Source organism: Scleropages formosus, chromosome 3 (assembly GCF_900964775.1).
Source record: "Scleropages formosus chromosome 3, fSclFor1.1, whole genome shotgun sequence".
In the NCBI taxonomy this organism is placed as follows: domain Eukaryota; kingdom Metazoa; phylum Chordata; class Actinopteri; order Osteoglossiformes; family Osteoglossidae; genus Scleropages; species Scleropages formosus.
The window spans coordinates 21,181,793-21,201,751 of NC_041808.1; the positions used below are offsets into that span (position 1 = coordinate 21,181,793).

The 19,959-nt window shown below is 39.1% G+C and overlaps 1 protein-coding gene across 2 annotated transcripts; it reads right to left on the bottom strand.

Moving 5' to 3' along the window:
* Nucleotides 1-1,958: 1,958 nt before the first annotated feature.
* Nucleotides 1,959-17,287, bottom strand: LOC108935293 (calponin-3-like). Of its 2 annotated transcripts, none has more exons than XM_018753800.2 (7): nt 17,022-17,287; nt 5,428-5,484; nt 4,049-4,115; nt 3,716-3,853; nt 3,410-3,526; nt 2,813-2,959; nt 1,959-2,677 (listed from the first exon to the last, which is right to left on the bottom strand). In XM_018753800.2, exons 2-7 carry the CDS (start codon nt 5,469-5,471, stop codon nt 2,339-2,341), a joined length of 852 nt encoding a protein of 283 aa, XP_018609316.1. In that variant the 5' UTR covers nt 5,472-5,484; nt 17,022-17,287; the 3' UTR covers nt 1,959-2,338. The 2 variants fall into 2 exon arrangements, with proteins under 2 accessions (XP_018609316.1, XP_018609315.1); XM_018753799.2 differs by having other exon boundaries at nt 5,363-5,484.
* Nucleotides 17,288-19,959: the final 2,672 nt, after the last annotated feature.

Here is a 19,959-nt window from a genome sequence, read left to right on the forward strand (position 1 = left end):
AGAAATATATAGAATGGCGGTGCAGCTCATGAGGAATTTATACAGTTTGCTAAGTACCAGGGACATAGAGTAAAAATAGAAGCATCCAAATTTAATGCAGAACTTATAAACCCTAAATTGTGCATGATTTTAGGAGAAGGAATTGTCTGGATGATGAAGTCAAGATGGATTTGTGTACGTATTGTGCTTTGCTGCATAAATGGAGAACAAACATTAGTTATTTTATAAGGTCTCACAAGTTTGACAGAACATATGTTAACACTGTCGTAGAAACACCAAAGAACTGAGAAATCTAAAGATGGAGAAGGTTATGAAAAGACTTCAACCTTTCCAGGAACACAAGCAAATCCCCTAAGAAATAGAAAAATTAAGAATTTTTTGAAGAAACACATGAACTTTTACATTTATTCACTTAACAGACACTTTTCTCTAAAGCAATTTCCAATGAGCTCTACATAGTGTCATCAGCCCACACACCTTATTCACCACAGTGACATACACTGCTCGATACACTACTTACACTGGGTCACTCATCCATATATCAGTAAAACACACTCTCTCTGTCACTCGCACACTATGGGGGAACCTGAAAAGCATGTCTTTGGACTGTGGGAGGAAACAAGAGCAGCTAGAGGAAACCCACGCAGACACGGGGAGAACATGCAAACTCCATACAGACTGAGTGGGGATCAAACCCATGTCCTCTCCGATCACCCAGGTGCTGTGAGACACCAGCGCTACTCACTGTGCCACCACACCGCACTTTTAACAATATTTTCATTTTGGTATAAGAATAATATAATGTTGGCTAAGGGCTTTGGATATTACATGTATACCACAGATGTTTCACAGCTACATTTCTACACAGCACATAGCGAGATTTAAGAAACGGCACCTCATTTCATTACTGGACCTGTCCAACAATCCATTTACAAATATAGCTCATATTACATCCATATTATTCAGATTTTATGTTGTTCTGCTGTTCCCATTTAGGCCAGATAATTGATACTTTACTGCATATCCACTTGGTTGTTCCAGTAAGTGAACAACCATAAAACAAAGAGATTGACAGGACTGAAACTGAGGCTTCACATTTGATTTTTTTTTTTTTTTTTAAATAAGGTTTTATTTTATTGCTAAGACCAGCAGGGTCTAGCAGTCCATTAACAGCCTCAGAAATTTCCATTTGCTTGTAGCCACAGCCGACCGATGTTGTTTCACAGGATTTTCTCGCAGCAGAAGGGGACGCAGGTCCAGAACAGTGTTTCTAACACAGCTTTTAAGGTGACAAAACCTTGAGCTGTGCTGTAGGACCGGTTAGCCTTCTGGCTTCTATGCTCACCATAGCAACCACCATTTCCTGGAGTTCTAATAATCAAGTTCTGTGTTCTTGGCCTGAATTCCACTAGTACACAAAGAAGTGATTATTCTCAAGTAACAAGCTGTGGTAATGGAAAGGCAAGGGGGTTGATTCTTGAATAAGAGCCACAGGACCTTTCTCATGAACCGCTGATGGCCAAGTTGCTGTCCTTGAAGCTAAAAACAATCTTGCACAGTGTCAAGGGATCCCTGGGCTAAATAGAAATACAGCAAATAATGAACAAAATCTCATCTGAGAATTAAAAATTTATTCATATGAAAAAACCACAGAAGGAGACATGGTAATAAATATAAAGAGAAATGTTTCTACAGACATAGGGACATTATCACACTAATAATGTGACAATGCAATAAAAACAAAACATTTGGTCAGTGGATGGGAAACACCCCTAATTGTTCATATTTTGAGAAAAAAGACAAAACTTGTTCCAGTGCTCTCAAACAAGTTTATCCTAAAGCTAAGGAAACTTTACAAACTCGTTTCCTCTACTTGCCCCAACATTCATGAATCTTTCTGGTCTTAAAAACAATCTGCTCTTTAACAGATAATCCAGGATACTATTGTCAGTGTGCACTTTTGTGCTGTGATTCTCCTTTATAGAGAAATCATTTCATAAAAGCTAATTTAAAAAACAAGGACTATATGGCATTGTATACCAAACAGGATGCGTCATAGCTGCGGCTAGGAGAATTGTTATTTCACAGTTATTCCATACTTCATAAAAAAATGTTAAAAGTATAAAAAATAAGAATGTCCTTGACATCAAGAAACTGAACTCAAAAATGGTACATTCTAGAGAGTATTAAAATACTGATGGTCAGAACAGTGGAGGGGAGGAATGTACACATATGGCATTTTATTTCTCTGAAAGGCCTCAGTTCAAAAGGAAAGACTAGCAAAGATAGCAAGAACTCCGTTTTAAAGAACAAGTACATTGAACATAACTGGCACAGGCTAATAGTCAATGCCTTGGTCATTGTAGTGCCCGCTGTACTCTTCGTGGTAGCTGCCTTGGTACTCATCAGGGTACTCTGCCTGATAGTCACTGTCGCTGATCTCCGAGCCATTGGTTCCTGTGCCTTGGCTGCCATTGGTATGGATGACAGGTTCCAGGGGTGTGGCGCAGTACTTGGGGTCATACACCTGGCGGCCCAGGCCGTAAACACTCATGCCCTTCTGAGAGGCCACCTTATTGGTGCCCATTTGCAGGGAGATGGTGGAGGAGTCCATTGGCTGCAGTGCTACTTTCTGGTCAAAGATGTCTCTCCTGGTGCCAGGGGCTGCCATCCCTGCCTGAGGACAGAAGGAATGATTATCATTTCTTCATGAGATTTATTTATGAGTGGAAAGAAGTTCAATTTTACTACCACTATGCCATCTACCACCGCAGCACACAGACAAGCGAATATCTGATGGAGGGGTGGCTACCTGACTAGCTCCTTTGTTCGTCCCCATCTGCAGACTGATGGTGGTCTGGTCATAAGGCTTGTCTGTTTGAGTCTTTGGGTCATAAAGGTGTCTTCTGGTCCCATAGGCTGTCATGCCAGCCTGGCTAGCACATTTATTGGTGCCCATCTATTCTCAGACAAGAGAAAACCCATGCAAAAGACCACCTAAAATGCTTATGACTGGATTTAAACAAATTCTACAAATGAGAATTCTAAGCGTTATCCTTTTCTCATGGTATCTTGGTACTATAACATCTCTTGTTTAATTTAACAGTTTCCCCCATCACATTAGTCTTGCTGTGCTCTGTTGTTACAACAGTATCAAGTGTTTAATACTAGACTGATCTTCTGTTTTTTCATTTTCCATTACCATATGACAATCTTGTAAGCGCTTATGTTCTGATCATCCTTAGAAGGTGCCAGCAATACTATATAAAATATATATATATATATACACACACACACACACACACACACACACACACACACACTACATGGAATTAAAAAGTTGACTTAATCTCATCACATAAACATTCTGCAAGTTATCAATGTTATAATGTCCATGAACGGTGCTCACCTGCAGCCCAATGACACACTGACCCGCTTTCATTTTCTCATCGTTGAAACGTCGCGTTTGCTTGTCTGCGTATTTAACACCAATATCTACCTTTGTATCCATACCTTTGGTCTTTGCCTGTCAAACAGTGAGAATGTTTGTGTCTGACAAACTGAACAAGAAAATAAGCTGTGTAGTACAAAAGAACTTTTAGAGCTAAACATGACCATACCTGATCTCAAAGCCACTCATTAGCCCAAACTTTCCATACTGACTACATGCAAAGTGGAGGACTTGCTCTGGTTCTTTGCAGAAGTGGCAACGTACCATACTGGCCAGGGCGAGGAGTGTGGTCTGTACTTGTGTCATGTTTCCATTTTCAAAGAGGTCATTCGCTTCAAAGATATCATTGGGTTTCAATCCATAGGATAAAATGGCTTTGATGAAGTTCCCAAGGTTCTCCAGCTAAGGAAAGAAGCAAGCTTTTACTCATGTTGCTTACAGACAATGGTCAAATGTGTTATTTTGTGCGAGTGGTCAACGCTTTGTAGTTTCACCTATAAGACTCACTACTTTTACACGAAGGGATTCAAACACCGATCAAGATGTATAGCTATACAGAGTTCGCCTTTCGAAAACCCACATTTGGATAAACCCTACCTTGTGCCAGTTCAACTTGGAGTTGTTGATTTTCTTCACTGATCCAGGCTGCAGTTTGTTTATTAATCTGTGCATACACACAACCACCAACATGCATAAACAAAATTACTCTTGTAAAACACAAGCAAACCAGATGAACAAACTTTTTCTAAATATAGTAGATAAAGGTCAGAAGGTGCATTAGCTTACACCTTGCCTTTATTATAAATACACAAAGTCTGAACACATTAGTGCTGAACCCAGAGCTCCTATGATCACAGTACCTTTATAAATGATACTGTTAGTACAAACTCCTACATGGTGGAAAGATGTAGAACACCATGGCAGTAACAAGGTAAAGAAAAGAATAAGAAATACCAGTTTTCCAGAGTTTCAATGGTTGGCTGTTATCTCCTATGCAGCTTTTTTTTTTTTAAAAGTACATTCAGCCCTTACTTAACAAGGTCCTGCACAAAATTGCTTTGAAAAAGAAGGAGAAGAAAAAAAAAAAAAAAAAAAAAGTAGTAGTAGCTGATGAAACCAGTGATGTGAAAAATTCTCAAATCTCTGCAATTTTTAATATTAAATTTCACAGGAAATACAAAGGTGATCATAACAGATGGTGATACAGATTTATGAACCATTTAGGGGCTAAGGTAGGTTTGACAGTGATGACTACCAAACCAGCTGTCTCTAAATAATAAATATTAGAAATAAACCACAAACAAATTTTAAAGATATGAGCAGCTTTAACATCAATACCCTTATAGTAGCATAATTAAAACCTCTTACAAATCCAGTGATCATTCAACATGAAATATTAGTAATGCTACACAGTGCCACTGACATCACTGCAACTGCATGCTTTGCAAAGAAAAAGTCCAGTTTGTACCCCATCTTATCTCCTATACTTCCTGGATACATTCCAGATTTCTGTAAAACTGCACTGGACAAGTGGTAACTGATAAAGCATGAACGAAAATAAAATAAAAAGCTAGAAATATTTTTGTACAAATATGATGAAATATCCTGGTGTTATTGTCGTGAATAAAATTACACTTCATTCTGGCATTTTAATTTCAGGCTCCCCCTCCCCCAATCTGGAAACTTGACTCCCTCCCCATAAGAAACAATGATAATTCAACTATCTCACATCCGAAATATGCCTAAAGGGTGCTGATTTCACAGAATGAATTAACCTTGTTATGTAAAGAAAGGGTGCATTTATTTCAATATTGAATCAACATCAAAGTCAGGCTTTGGTGAGGGCTGAAGTCCAAAACCAAGGCACTGGGGCAAGTGTACACACACCCACACACACACATACACACTCACTCGCACAAGATGACCCCGTCCTTCAAACCCAGCTGGAAGTTCTCCCCGATGGGCATGCCAGTCACCTCCTCAATCCAGTAGCGCAACTCCTCCTCTTTCTGCATATCATACTTCTGGGCAATCTGAATGGGGTTAGGGGTGGGGACAACCAGTCAGTGCAACTGTAAACAGCTTTTTAAGCAATGCTTTTCACATTTCTTTTCAAACAAACATCTAAATTAAACTAATGAGGCCACAGGCTTCAAAAACAAATTTGACTGTAATCCATATGACGACAAATTTACCAAGAGTCTATAAAAGGCCAGTCGTCATTGTAAGAAGAGAAATTATTGGCTGTTTCAACTCAGTCTGGCACTAAATACTATACAAGGTGTGTGCCACTGACCAGCACCCAGACAGATGTGTTATTCCATACCACATCCAAGTTCATTAAGTGCTTACAATGGGATTACTCCACTTGTCATAAAAAATCTCAAAGTATCTTACCAAAAACAGATTTTTCCCCAATACGCAAAACCACATATTCTTACAGCAACTAGCAACGATTAATAACTCAAACAGTTTGGAACACAGTCTACATATACACTGGAGATTGCAACTAGGCTGGCTGAAGTCTGAACGGTCATGGAAAGGAAACACAGAACACGGCAGTCAAAGGGCCAGATGTTTGCTCATTTCCTACAGATCAAAGGCCCAGAAACATTGTGGAGAGTGCTGTTGATGTCTGGCCTGCTTGTTGATGGTGTTGTGGTAAGGTCTGTTTGTACCATATGCTGCAAATTAAAGGCTTAACAAAACTCCTAAGCCAAGGCATCTGGAAATGTGACACTGAAAGTTGTTAAAGGTGGACTCAACTGTGCGAACAAAAAAAAAAAAACATTATACATACAGTACTGTGCAAGAGTCTTAGGCACTTAGATGTTTCACAAAAATATTTGTTTTAGATGGTTATTTAATGTGTTCTGCATTAGTGTCAATGGGAAAGAGCATATTTTAGATTTCTAAGCATTCCTTTTGCAAAAAGTTACAGTATTACAATAAGGGTTTTGTATGTCATTAAAGAAAATACACACACACAGTCTGAAACAACTTATCCTAAGTGTCATCGCGGTGAACTGGAGCATATCCCATCAACACAGGGTGCAAGGCTGGAGGAGTGGGGTCACACCCTGGATGGGATGCCAGTCCAGCACAAGGCACCCCCAGCAGGACTCGAACCTCAGACCCGCCAGAAAGCGGGACCCAGCCAAGCACTATATATATAGTGCCAAATACTAAAACAGGCCATGAAATTAACACTGGCAATTTACACTTTTGGCAAAAACATAACCTTGACAGTGTATATAGGCAGAATGCCACACTACCCTTAAGTCTTCACGTCAAATTCATTTCTTGGCAGTGAAATCTTTATTTAAAAAACTTATGAAATGCAGTTTAGCCTTTATTCTGAATTAAACAGGAGAATTCAACTTAAATAGCTGAGGTGCTGACACACCAGAAGATAATTTATTGCAAAGACTTTTTAAGTGTTTGTTCAGGAGAACTGCCAACCTAGGCAAGACAGGAAATTGCATGAACTTTCACTTAATAATGGCCCCATTTCATGCCGGGCTCTTTCAGAGTCCAACTTGCATACCAGTAGACAGTCTGTCATAAAGGCATCAGCATGTCTGGAAATGCATTGGAAAGAAACATAAAAAAAAAAATAAAAAAACCACACACACACACACACACACACACACACACAATTCAGACGTTCACACAAACAAGTTTGTATTACTGCCCAGTTGTTTTGCACATCCTCCATAACCCTTTTTATTCTAAACTGCATTCAGTCAAAACTGAAGAAATTACACCTACTAGGCTACCGGTATTAGGGTTTCTCTCTGATTGAAAATCTTTCTCCTCACAGCAAGGGAAACTCACGTGACCTGTTAGAAGTGGCCAGAAGTGGTGCTGTCACTTAAGGAATGCATATAAAGCGTACACACAGCAGACATCTGAAAACCAGTCCAAGACAATTTAAACTCTCAGTTGTTTGTGACATTAACTAAAGAGTCCTGTAGAAGGCAGTTAAGCTATATTCTATCAATTCTGTAGTAAGCATTTGTATTGTTATGCTTTCATAGTATCAGTTTTAAAGTAGAACCAGCGTACTGACATACGAATAATTCGAATACTGAAGAGTCACATCGTCATTCAAGGACTGACAACAGAATCAGCTATACAAAAGCCCAAAAATAAGAAACTTGCAGAAAAACCAAGGCAAATGGGCATCATTTATGGACTTCTAAATTCATGTAGCCTTAGATTTATTAAAAAAGCACATACAAAGAATAGCAACAGTAGTGCGAACAGCGCCAGACTTCCTCCCAGTTGGACACCCCTCACCATTGTTTGAGAAACACATACTGACCTTTTTTTTTTTTTTTGGAAAAAAAAAAAAAAAAAAAAAAAAAAAAAAAAACAAAAAAGAGACACAGGAAATCTTTGACAGAAAAAAAAAAAAAAAAAAACAGTTCTCTTCAAAACAAAAATGGCTGGAAAGATGTAAAGTAGACTGTTAACCTTTCCACATATAGGCCAAGCTTTATTGCGCTCCTCCAGTACATCACTTGTCAGTTAGGGGTTTTCGCTAGAAAATGTGAGCTGTCACTGGAAAAAGCCTTTATAAAAGAAGAACAATGAACAATTCTTTCAAAGTCAATGAACCAATGGTAAAACCCATACACTGCCATAATGGCTTTCTTTTATGTTTTTACAATCCTTCCATGATATTTCCAAAAGTATTTGGAGATGACCTACTTTTCACCCTATAAATTCCAAACTTTAGAATACAGGCTCTGACACAATACATGGTGATGAAAAAGCCACGATACAGACCTTGTCTAATGCAAGAACACACATCAAATCTCCCCAAAACCAGCACTGAGGGGGTCCATGGATGGAATTATCCTTTGATTCCAGCACTTCCAGTAACTCCTCAATACTCACAAAGGGCCCAGTGTCTCTTTAAAAAGCACAATTGTGAAATCCAGCTCCCAAAGCAGCAGCTCTGGAAAGATATGGCTTCATCACGAAACAATTTACCCAAGGAGTCTGTACATCACATTATTGCTTTAAATCATTTCCTCATAAGACTGGGTTCAAGATCACTTGTACACCTTAAAATTTTATCCTTTCATGGATTTCTAGAGCTGAGAATCCATGGGTACAAGGTAGACTGAATACATCATTCAGGGGAACTACAGCAGCATTCACTGCAAAACTTGGAACCATCAACCTTGACGTCATAGGCAAAGCTTCTGAATTATTAAAAAAAAAAATGCTACATTTTGCACTGGCTCACTATAGGTTTCTGGATGGACAAATGACAAACTGACTCTTTACAGTTAGAAAGGACATGTTCAATATCAGGGTCACACACTATTGCTGTAACATTCTGGTGCCAGAAAACTTATGTTAACCCCCACAGGGGCTCTTTCTTAGCCTCTGACTTTTGAACTACTGACCACTGTTGGTGAAAATGAAATATTTCTGGTCAAAAAAAGTACCACATTTAAAGATATAGTTTTTCAATTAATGGAGCAATACTTTAAGTGCAGACAGCTTTGACCTCCAGTTGCTTTTTTAAACTCCGGTGGCTTGAATTTGGTAGACACAAAACTTCAGTAAAACTAAGCCATCACCTCCTAGATCTAAAGGTCTCTCACTGTCAGCAGCTTCAGAAAATCATGCACCTCATGGTAATCATGCAGTTTGCAAGGTTAGATTGTTGGTAGTTCTGTGGTGGGGACAAAGAAAAACAAGAGGGAGGAACAAGGCAGATGAGACTCAGTAGAAACTCCAGTGTCAGCCCTTTGAAGGATGAAACATAACCAGCGTGCTTGTTTGCTCAGAACTGCAGGGATTACCACACTCTGACTGTTCACCCTAGTATTGTGCTACTCAAGCTTCCCCCATCCTCTGAACCAAATCCCACTTTCTTTCTGATTTCATTCACTGAGTTCCTGCATCATTCTGCAACTACACTCAACAAGGGAGGTGACAATGAGTACCAACAGTCATCTAGGAGGAGAACCCAAAAAGGGAAAAACAAAGTGGAGAGAGGTAGGACCACTGGAGATGCTGTGAATGATGGGACCTGCTTTACATGAAATAGCTTCAATACTCAACTACCACAGTGGTACATGTGGGAAAAGGATTTCAGACCAGAGCAAGAGAGATTTTTTTCTAAGATGAAACTGGATGTGATGATAGATTGTGAGAACGTGGCACGCATAATGCGCCATCGCATCCCATTTCAGCTCTGAAGAAATTTACTTTCTTGCACACGTTCAATCATTACCGTCACTTTCACTCTTAGCAGGATGATCAATAGCCATGCCCACACAGAAAAATAATGTTTATAGGGTAAAATAACAGTTGAAACATAAGTAATAACAGCATTGCACATGAAGCAACATGCCTGTAGTACATAAAACTGTAGACTGAGACAACATCATAACGTGACAGAATATCAGCATCCACAATATGCTAACACAACACTTGCGCCATTAGCTTCTCATAACCAGCAACATAACTGTGCAATTATGCATTATTTTGACTCGGGTCACAAAATTTAAACTAAATATTTGATACAAGGTGTTAATTTCCAATTGCATTTTCCCTACGTAAAGCAAAAACCCAATGCAGTTTGAATCATTATCTAGTTACCCGCAGCCTTTATATTACAGGGTCACACACAAGGAGGAACCACTACAATAGCTGATGAAAATATATACCTTTTTTCATGCAATAAACTTAGTTCGAGGGCACTGGCTATTACACAGTCATTGTATTTCCACAATGGAAATTTCATGCTGAACAGCACTGCCATCTGTATCAGACCTTTTAGCCCAGAGATATACCGTACATTGTTTCAAACCCAAAAACTTCTTGTCCCTCAGTGGTGTCAGTCAGCCGTTTTTGGGCTAAATCTAGTATATTACCTCGACATGAACCTGGACATGACTGATAGCACAGAGATGGGTATCTACTAGCTGTGGCTAGACTCTTCCCTTTCAGTGTAAGTACTGGATGTAAACAGATACTACTTCAGTAGTTTATTAACAGGATCACACTTCCGTAACAAAACCCATGTACACACTTGTACCTCAAATTATAAACTGAACAGGAACTGGGTTCTTATCTCAATCGTTTGCAATTTCACCTACTACATAATAATCAATACAATCTTAATAATACATCTTAATCCATCTGATACTGTAGTGATTAAAGCTTCTGCTTTCATATCTGAAGGCTGCCCATTCAAATCTCACTTACTGCTATAGTACCCTTGCGCAAGGTATTTACACAAAAGTATTCCAGTAGAATTACTCAGCTGTATATAAATACTTGTAGGTATTTTAACACTATAGGTTGCTTTGGAAAGAAGTATCAGATAAAATAATCCCTTAATTTATGAATGGGTTAGGTTCTTGGGAAAGCAACAGACAAAGCAAAAATTGAACTTCATCATAAGACCTTTATTTTATCCTCATGAACAGCTGGTGCAATGCAGAGGTATGTCCCACCATACTGAAAACATCAGGATAGGACAGGAGACAGTATATACATGAATGGGACACCAGTTTATTTTATTATATTACCTGTTACTAACAAGAAGCAACACTGAAGTCTACTTTAAAATGTTTCCAAGAGAGGAAAACGAGAATTGTATAAAAAATAAACAGTGAGATTGTTGATTCTTATATCCCAGGACAATATCTTTGTTCATTGGACGCAGGTTACCTTAAAGTACCTGTGATCAATAAGACCTCAGTAGGAGGTCGCACCTTTAGTTATAGAGCACCTAAACTATGGAATACTTTGCCAGTTACTGTCAGAAATGCCCCGTCTGTTTCCGTTTTCAAATCCAGACTAAAGACTTGCATGTTTACTGAGGCATTCAACCTCAAAATGTAATTCCACTTGCCTTGGTTGTTTTTAACCACCTTTATACAAATGCATATTAAATTGACTTAAGTTACAAATTACTAACTCTATTCTTTCTTCTTGTTGAGCACTGCTTCGCTACATAAGACTTCAGGAAGCCAGCCGGTGGTGACAGAGAAATCCCGTGCTGACTGAAGATGATGACCAACCGCCATGACGGACGAGGCGTACAATACTAAGCTGGGGATTCAGGCTACCATATAGCAACAATATCATTATTACTTGTTAACTGGCTTAGAATTGTAACTTAATCTAGAACGCCCAGGAGGGGTGGGCAGCCACTGGCCTTTGAACCCCCAAAGGTTTTTTTCTCCCTCAACTTTCAGTTGGGAGTTTTTGTTCCTTTCCAGTAGGCATACTTGTAGTGCTATAACAGTACTGTATTATGGTAGTCATTAGTCAACTGTCATCTTTGTTTGATGTATTTGTCTTTCTTGCCTTATGCCTGTGTTAAAGCGCTCTGTCACTGCATGAGAAGAGCACTCTATAAAAATGAATTGAAAAAGTGATCATATAATTGTAAAACTAAGTTCTTGAAAATGGGTTAACATATTGAATAATATTCTAACTGCATTGCCTTGTAGTCTGGGGTGCAAAATGGTGAGAAATAGCTATACATAGTTTTTTTATGTAAACCTTTTCATTTTGGTGAATTATCCATTTGCAAATAAGGCGACACCTGGGATCACATGGTGACAAATTTTCATTTATGTTAATATGACAGCAAATGTTTCAGTACTAATTGTGTTCTTATTTGTTATAAATTGTAATTTAAAGTTGCATTAGCACAAGAATATCCCTTAAATAATAGGCATTCGGGTAGCTGCAACAAACTACCGGAGCAACATAACTTGCATTCAGGCTAAAGCCTGGTACTAACTAATAATCTTCTTAGTCAATCACTGCCTTGTTTATTGTTAAATTAGCTAGACTGCATTAAGAAACTTCATAGAATGGAAATTAATTTGGATTCTGAGCAGCTGAACTGCTTGGATATTTGGACATTTTAACTTGGGTTCTGGGATTTCTTATTGCAGGATGGTCAGCTGTGGAGCGATTAGGGCTAATGATACGTAACAGTTCCCCAATCATGCTCCTGCGGTTTTGCCTTTGAGCGATGCATTTACACTGAACTACTCCAGTATAAATACAATTTTTTTGCCATTTTCATCAGCTTCTTGTCAGCACTGTGCATTTAGAGACTGGTTCAAATCTGGCTCAGTTTGTGTGAAATTTCTGTATTCTCCACTTATTGGTATACCTTTCTTCTAGTCTCGCTGGTTCCTGTCACAGTTCAAAGACACACATTTCAGGTGAAATGTTCATGTTAAAATTGCACATAGCATGCGTGAGACTGCCCTGCGATAGCCTAGTATGCCGTTCAGGGAGTAACCTGCGCTTCCGGGTAGGCTTCTTGGAATTGTAACCCTGAAGAGAACAAACTTATCAATAGTGAGTGAATTATAAAACTCAGACTGTGGTTTTATTTGCTTTGCATTTAATTGATTAGTCTGACAAGATCTAATGTTATTGACCCAATATAATTCATTGAAAAGATATGTAGATAGTGGCTTAAATATAAAACTAACACTGCTAGTGCTTCAGAACATTAAAAAGCTTACTTGAATTAAACTTCACTACTCGAGTTCAATAATTTCACGTGTGTGTGTGTGTGTGTGTGTGTGCTTGGATGAGTACTCTTATTGTTTTAAAGCAACAGTACTTTTGAGCACTTCAGCATGACTCATTGAAGTCCATTCATGTAACTTATAAAAAGAGGTGACAAGGTTCTAGAGGTGACTCTGGCATTAGGGAAAGACTAGATTTACAAAGACAACAAGATAGAAAGACCTGTGCATCTTTGATTTAAGTTCTCTGCCTTAATGGATGTTCACTGTGTAGTCATTGTTAAAGCTAGACAAGGATAATGGTATTTCTGGTATGGCACACCTGCTCAGTCTACAGAGTGTGTAATTTTGTTAATGCTGATTAAGGCAGACATGTTTGGCTGATTTAAAGCTTCTCGTTTCATTTGCTTCATGTGCAACCTTCGTATAGTATCGCAATAATACAAACTGCCAACTTAGTCCATCCATCCAAGCGCAATAACTGCTTTCACTGAGTCATGTCACGGTGAACTAAAGCCTATCCTGAAAGCATTGGGCACAAGAAATTGCCAACTTAGTCACAAAATTGATTTTTAAAATATTTACAATTCAATTGTCTTTTTTATTGCTGTCAATAAAACCCAAAAAAAAATATCTTATTTCATTCACACCATTTTCATCTGATAATACCGCTTATTGCAGAAATCCTGTATATTGAAAAAGTGGATTTGTCAGCAGGCCAGTCCTACAAACACTGCAAATTCAAAGGTAATCTGAAACTGCACAGCTGGTAATTACTTGTTCGAAACCAATTTCATTCTTTTTTGGTTTTTTGCTTTAGATGACAAAATTGTCAACCAAAAATGAAGTTACTCATTCTGTAGAAAAAACAAACTAACTTGTGTATTGTGTCATTTATAAAAGTAGAAACCAAAGGACTTGTTGGAGGAAATATTTCATACTCCCAGAATAACCCTGGCAAATTCACAATGCAGGTACAGAAATGCATCAGGTGGCATGGTGGCTGGTGGTTCAGGCTGGTGCAGACTGAAGGTTAAAATTCCCATTCTCGTGTGCTAACTTTCAGAAAGACACAACATAAATTGAAATAAACTACTCTATCCTAAAGGCTACATAACTGTAACGCATCCAACATTGTAAGTCATCCTGAGAAACAGCATCAGTTAAGTAACCATTAATATTGATGTCGAGAAAGAGGTAAAGTCCTGACAATGCCCTTTCCTACGTTGCCCTGGAAAAACCTATTAAGTTTTGAAAGTTAGACTGTGAAACTCAAAATTAAATCACTGGCTACTGTTTTACATGTTATTCAAGTCATGAAAGACCAACTTTCAGCACTCTGCTTTAGAAAGAGAATTTAGGGTTCAGCCACACAGATCACATACAAGCAACAAGTTTGATACATAAACAAAGAACTATGAAAACTAACAGGAGGAACACACATCTGGGCATCAAAGACCTCAGAACTGGAGTCAAAGGCTCAGCTAATGAATATATTCTGAATGGAACAGACAATGGAAAGAAAAACCCAATCTTAAATTCAGTTTTTTCATGCATGATATGAGTTTCATATTTAACAAATTTTTATAACAAAACAACTGCTCATAACTTTGCTTGTATGCTCATCTTTAGTGCCGCTCCAGCAGTGATGCCACTTTTCCAGAAGGCTGCAAAAAAGAAAATGCCTGGGACTGGTCTGTCTGTTACCATAGAACAGAGACAGTCTCGCTGAACAGGGCCAATGTTGTTTTCAAGTAAGAAGTACTACAAGGGAATCCCCAAGGAGCACACCTACATTGCCCTGAAGGCTGAATAAGCATCAAGAACTTGGCAGGAGGACACCTCTTTTTTTAAGAGAGCACATCCATGCATTTTTTGACACTAACTCAAACCACATTCAGGTTTCCAGAAGACAAAAATGAAACTGTGGGAAAGCTGAGATGAATTTGTGGTAATATTACCCCATCAAAGGCTCTCTGCCATGCTCACAGCTCCACCAGGCAACTAGAGTGGTCACCATGACAATCCACAAACTCCTGTAACTACTTCCATCTGTTTACTTCCACTCAAGAGTAATTAAAAGCCAGCGTGAGAAATTTAGATGTTGCACAACTAACTAACCCACTTTCTGTTTTAAAGCTAAATTAACAGGGGAAGTTTTAAAATTATATTCAAATTCAAAAATTCCATTTGGACAAAACTGGAATGAGAGATTTCTGCAAAATACAAAAAGGTTCATTCTCCCGGCAATAGAATGCTTTAAGTTTGGTATTTACAAACTAACATTTAAACTGGGGGGTGCGGTGGCACAGTGAGTTGGACCGCGGTCCTGCTTTCCGGTAGGTCAGGGGTTCGAGTCCCGCTTGGGGTGCCTTGCGACGGACTGGCGTCCCGTCCTGGGTGTGTCCCCTCCCCCTCCGGCCTTACGCCCTGTGTTACCGGGTAGGCTCCGGTTCCCCGTGACCCCGTATGGGACAAGCGGTTCTGAAAATGCATGTGTGCATTTAAACTGTTCTTTTTCCATCTCATTTCCACTAACAGAGGACAGATAAATGCCTGATTTCACTCCTGGAATTTGAGCCCACAGATTTGTCAGTTGCTTCTACTGTACCAGATGCTGATGAATTTTTTTTAAGCTGTAGTAGACTAAAATACCATGCACCACAGTCAGTCAATCTACAGTTCTCATGTGTCACCTCTAATTTCCTTCGCCATACAACACAAACATTAGTTTTGCTGATATATAAACAGTACATTTCACAACTGAAAATGCAACTTAAAGGTTGCAATAAGTTATAACTATAATTATAGGCCAAAAAGGAATGATAAACATCATGTAAATGCAAAATCAAATTACTAAGTGTAAAACAGCAGGAGAGGAAACTCATGAACCAAAACATTCATAATTCATGACATTTAAACCAGGTTCTAATAAATTAGAAGAAATGCAACTGACCAGCTAATCTGGAACAGGTAGCGCAGTTAGGGCTGCTACCTTTGGCTCCAAAGGTTGCAAGTTCAAATCCGAACCGTAGCACCCGTGAGCAAGGAACATACCCTGAATTGCTCCAGTAAAATTACCCAACTGTATAAACGGGCAAATAATTGTAAGTATCTTAACAGTATATAAGAATCAGCTAAATGAATGAACGCGAAAGTGGAACGGGGCAAAATGTGATGTGGGTGTTGAAGAGATGCAGACTGCGTGGTTTAGTTTCCGATGACGAAATGCTTTAGGAATGCAAAGCACCCCACTCCAGGCAAATTCTCGGCCTGTTCCCATCACATACTGGATGCATTCGGAATCAACTCTTTGTCCATCTCCAGCTTATTTCACATACATTCTCCGTGCACTGCCGCTCTAGTCCATTTGTATCCCATTGCTGGTGAAAACTGTCATCCGGACCAACACACAATGTCAAGTACACCTATGAGTGAAACACCAGATATAAAGCACACCTGCAAGGGACCTGAGTAGCACTTATCCAAAGCAAACTATTATTTCCACTCAAGTATTACCCTTTCCATCAGGAATTAGGACCTGGTGGTGGCTATTCACCCCATCCATAGCTGCAGCCTGGACAACAAGTTTAACACGCATGATCAGAGCAATACACCTCCATAAACTCAAGTTTAGTATGGACACTTCCAGCAGGAAGTCAGCAGTCACTGAATTTTATTCACCATCATTTCTTTGTTTCTTCAATAAGGTAACTTCATGGTTCCAACATCATAAAAACGAAAAAAAAAAAAAAAAAAAAAAGCCATCCATGATCTAAATCACTGAAATTAATAAATTAGAAAAAATAAAACTGATCAGCTAATCTGGAACAAACCTGCAGCCAGTAAACATAAAATTTGCAAAACTTTGCAATTCACACAGTACAAATTTGATGCAGTTGGTGTCAATTTCAGAACGGTTCTCACACAAAAAAAAGGCTTCAGCCAGGGCTGCCTAGTTTGTTTCTAGATATAAAACAGCCACGGAATATCAATAATAACAAAACCACAGGTAAATAACTTCTAATTTTTACCTTGTTTTTCACTTCTGCAGACAAGCCGTAGCTTGGTCCCTTGTTGAACTGAGACATTTTCCTTTGTTTTCTGACAAAACAAACAATGGCAACAAGAGCAGCAACGGTACGGGTCCTTCTGTCGTCTAAAGTAAAATAGAAAAAATGTACTTTGATTTATTAAATTTAGCACCACCCAGCTTTAGGGTTTTAAACCTGTGAGTATCTTCTTCCCCCTACTCTCGAGAGTTCATTCAGGAGGACTGAAAAAACGGAGAAAGTTCTGGCTGTATGAGCTCTTTTTGAGATGGAGGAATGATTGGCGGCTCATCCGAACCAATCAGATCAATCGAAACCGATCAGAACCAATCAGGGCTGTTAGAACATTCAGCGCACAAAGAGGCCCGATAAGAGACCAATCAGGGGGCTTATTTCTGAATTCGATTCCTTTTGTTGGGCAGAACGGTATCGCGCCGAATGAGCGCAAAGATTGTGAAAGATATAAACACTAAGAATAGTTTTGTAATTCATGGCACCGTAGCTGAAATAACAAATTTTAAAATAATATAGGAATAGGCCCTGATTTTTTTTAGTGTAAGTACCAATTAAATATGCACATAACTTCTGAGTTTACTCAGGTAAATATGCACATAACCTGTCCTGTAAAAATTTCCTTAGGCAAAGGAAAGTTGCCCCACATAAATACTCCATAACATATGTGAACATCATATACGTATAAACATATTATATAGACGTATACAGGTTGCAGACATCGCTAGTATAATTTGCAATGATCATGGTTGTGATTCTTACCTGCTGAAGCTTAAGTAAAGCAATGTCAAAGGATTTTTTTTTTTTTTTTTGTGCAGAAAACAGCAGGCGATCTACTAGCCTTCGCTTACAGCAAAATTGCTGCTTTTTCGCCTTTACTTGCGCAGTTTAGGAAGGAAGCTATGGAAGAAGTTTTTAGAGGAAAAAAGCATGTCAAAATGGATTTCCTCGCGTGAAAAATCAATAGCCCCCTAGTCAGCTACACGAACCCTGACGGTTCTCTTCAGCGCCCGGGGCAGGACGTACGGGGGGGGGACGTTTACGTGCGCGGACCTTAACGGTGTACGTTTTGTATATTGGTGCTTTTTAAATTACTTTTTTTTGTAAGTAATGACACTATATTTCATAAGAACATTAGTCAGTCCACACTCGGGGGGCTGTGTCTCTCCTATAAGCTATATATTTATGTTGGGGCGAATGGCTCTGAGGGTTTAGATAAAATGAAGAAGGACGTACAAAGAGCGTTCATTTTAAAACAGGAAAATAATGCTTTCGGTTCAAGAACCCTCTTTATTTAAGAACATATACTACAAAGCAGCTTCCCCAACCTCTTTCCTACCGCCAGACTTTCGCTCCCTCTCGCTTTACAAACACGGACACCCCTTTATTTTGCCCGTAAGTCCGCCCCGGCGTGGTTGCACACTTCGTTCACATTCCCCATAATGCAACTATTTACATTAAACAGGTTTCCCGCTCAAACTCTCGGTGAACCCTATCCATCAACTGGCGTCCGCTACACATTTCATGCTTTAACTGACAGAACACGTCTTCTAACATCAGTTATTTTAGACTAATTCATGTAAATTTACTGACTCTTCTATCCCAAACAATGTAGTGTGTTAGTTTGCAGTGTTGTATGAAATTGCTAACATGTCTCTGTTCTGCATCTTTAAAACTAAGGTGCAGTTTTTCGGTTTACAAGAATGTAACGACCTTTAAAATCACGCTGCTGGTGCTCCGTTTTAGTCCCCCGTGCAAAACTTTAAATGCTGTTTAAAGTCAGGCACCAGTTAATGATGGTGAAACTCTGTGTCTCTTGGAGGGAGCTCTTGTGCATTATCTGCAGTGCATCTTGAATTTTTGTGGGAATTTTTTGTAAATCGCATGACTTACGAAAAGCGAGGAACCATTGGGACAAGTGGTTTCAGACAATGTGTGTGTGTGTTTTGTTTTTCCGTCATATCAGTATTTGCAAGAATTGAACATTAAAAAGAGATGTAGAGATTTTAATGAAAGTGAAAACTCCCAAAGCAGCTGGCCCCTATGGCACTCCACCCAGTGTCCTCAAAACATGTGTGGAGCAGCTGACTGCTGTTTTCAAAGATATTTTCAACCTCTCACTGTCTCTGCCATTGTCCTACTGTGCTTCAAGAAAGCTACCACTGTGTCACTGCCAAAGAAATCCAAGGTGTCATGCTTAAATGACCATTAACAAGTACTTTTCAACTGCAAAGAGCTTGGAAAGACTGTTGATGCCTCAGATGAATGGTAATGTTCATGGCTTCTCAGACTGCCTGCAGTTTGGTGAACTAACAAACATATCTATGGATGAAACCATCTGACCGGCCCTTCACACTGCACTTGAGCACCTGAACAAGTGCAGCACTGATCTAAAACACAGACACCCCCCATGACCAAGACACCTTCCTCTCTCCAGAATAAGAAACAACAGCAGAGAAATTCATGCAAAGATTAGCTGGTGAAGCTAACACAGTAGTGCCATGACAACAACCTGTCCTTGTCAACGAAATCAAAAGAGCTCATTTTGGATCCATGGACTCATTATGGCTTCACTGAGATCTGAAATATCATTCGGCATGCAAGCACCTTCAATTCTTGCACTCTCTGAAGAGTTGGTGCATCTTCTGCAGACATCACATGGACCACATGCTATAATGCTACTGTATGAGCCATACAATCATCCAATCACCGCTACCTAGATGCTTGTAGTGTCAGAAACTCAACGTTTTGAGATCCTGTCAGCACAAAATCTTAGGGTTGCTCTCAGCACCATTTCTGGACCATTGTGCAGTCACAAAAAAGTATTAAATTGTCAAGCATATTTTGAAACCTGCATTTTTAGAACCAAACAATTCAAAACCTATATTTCTTACAGGTGCTGTTGTCT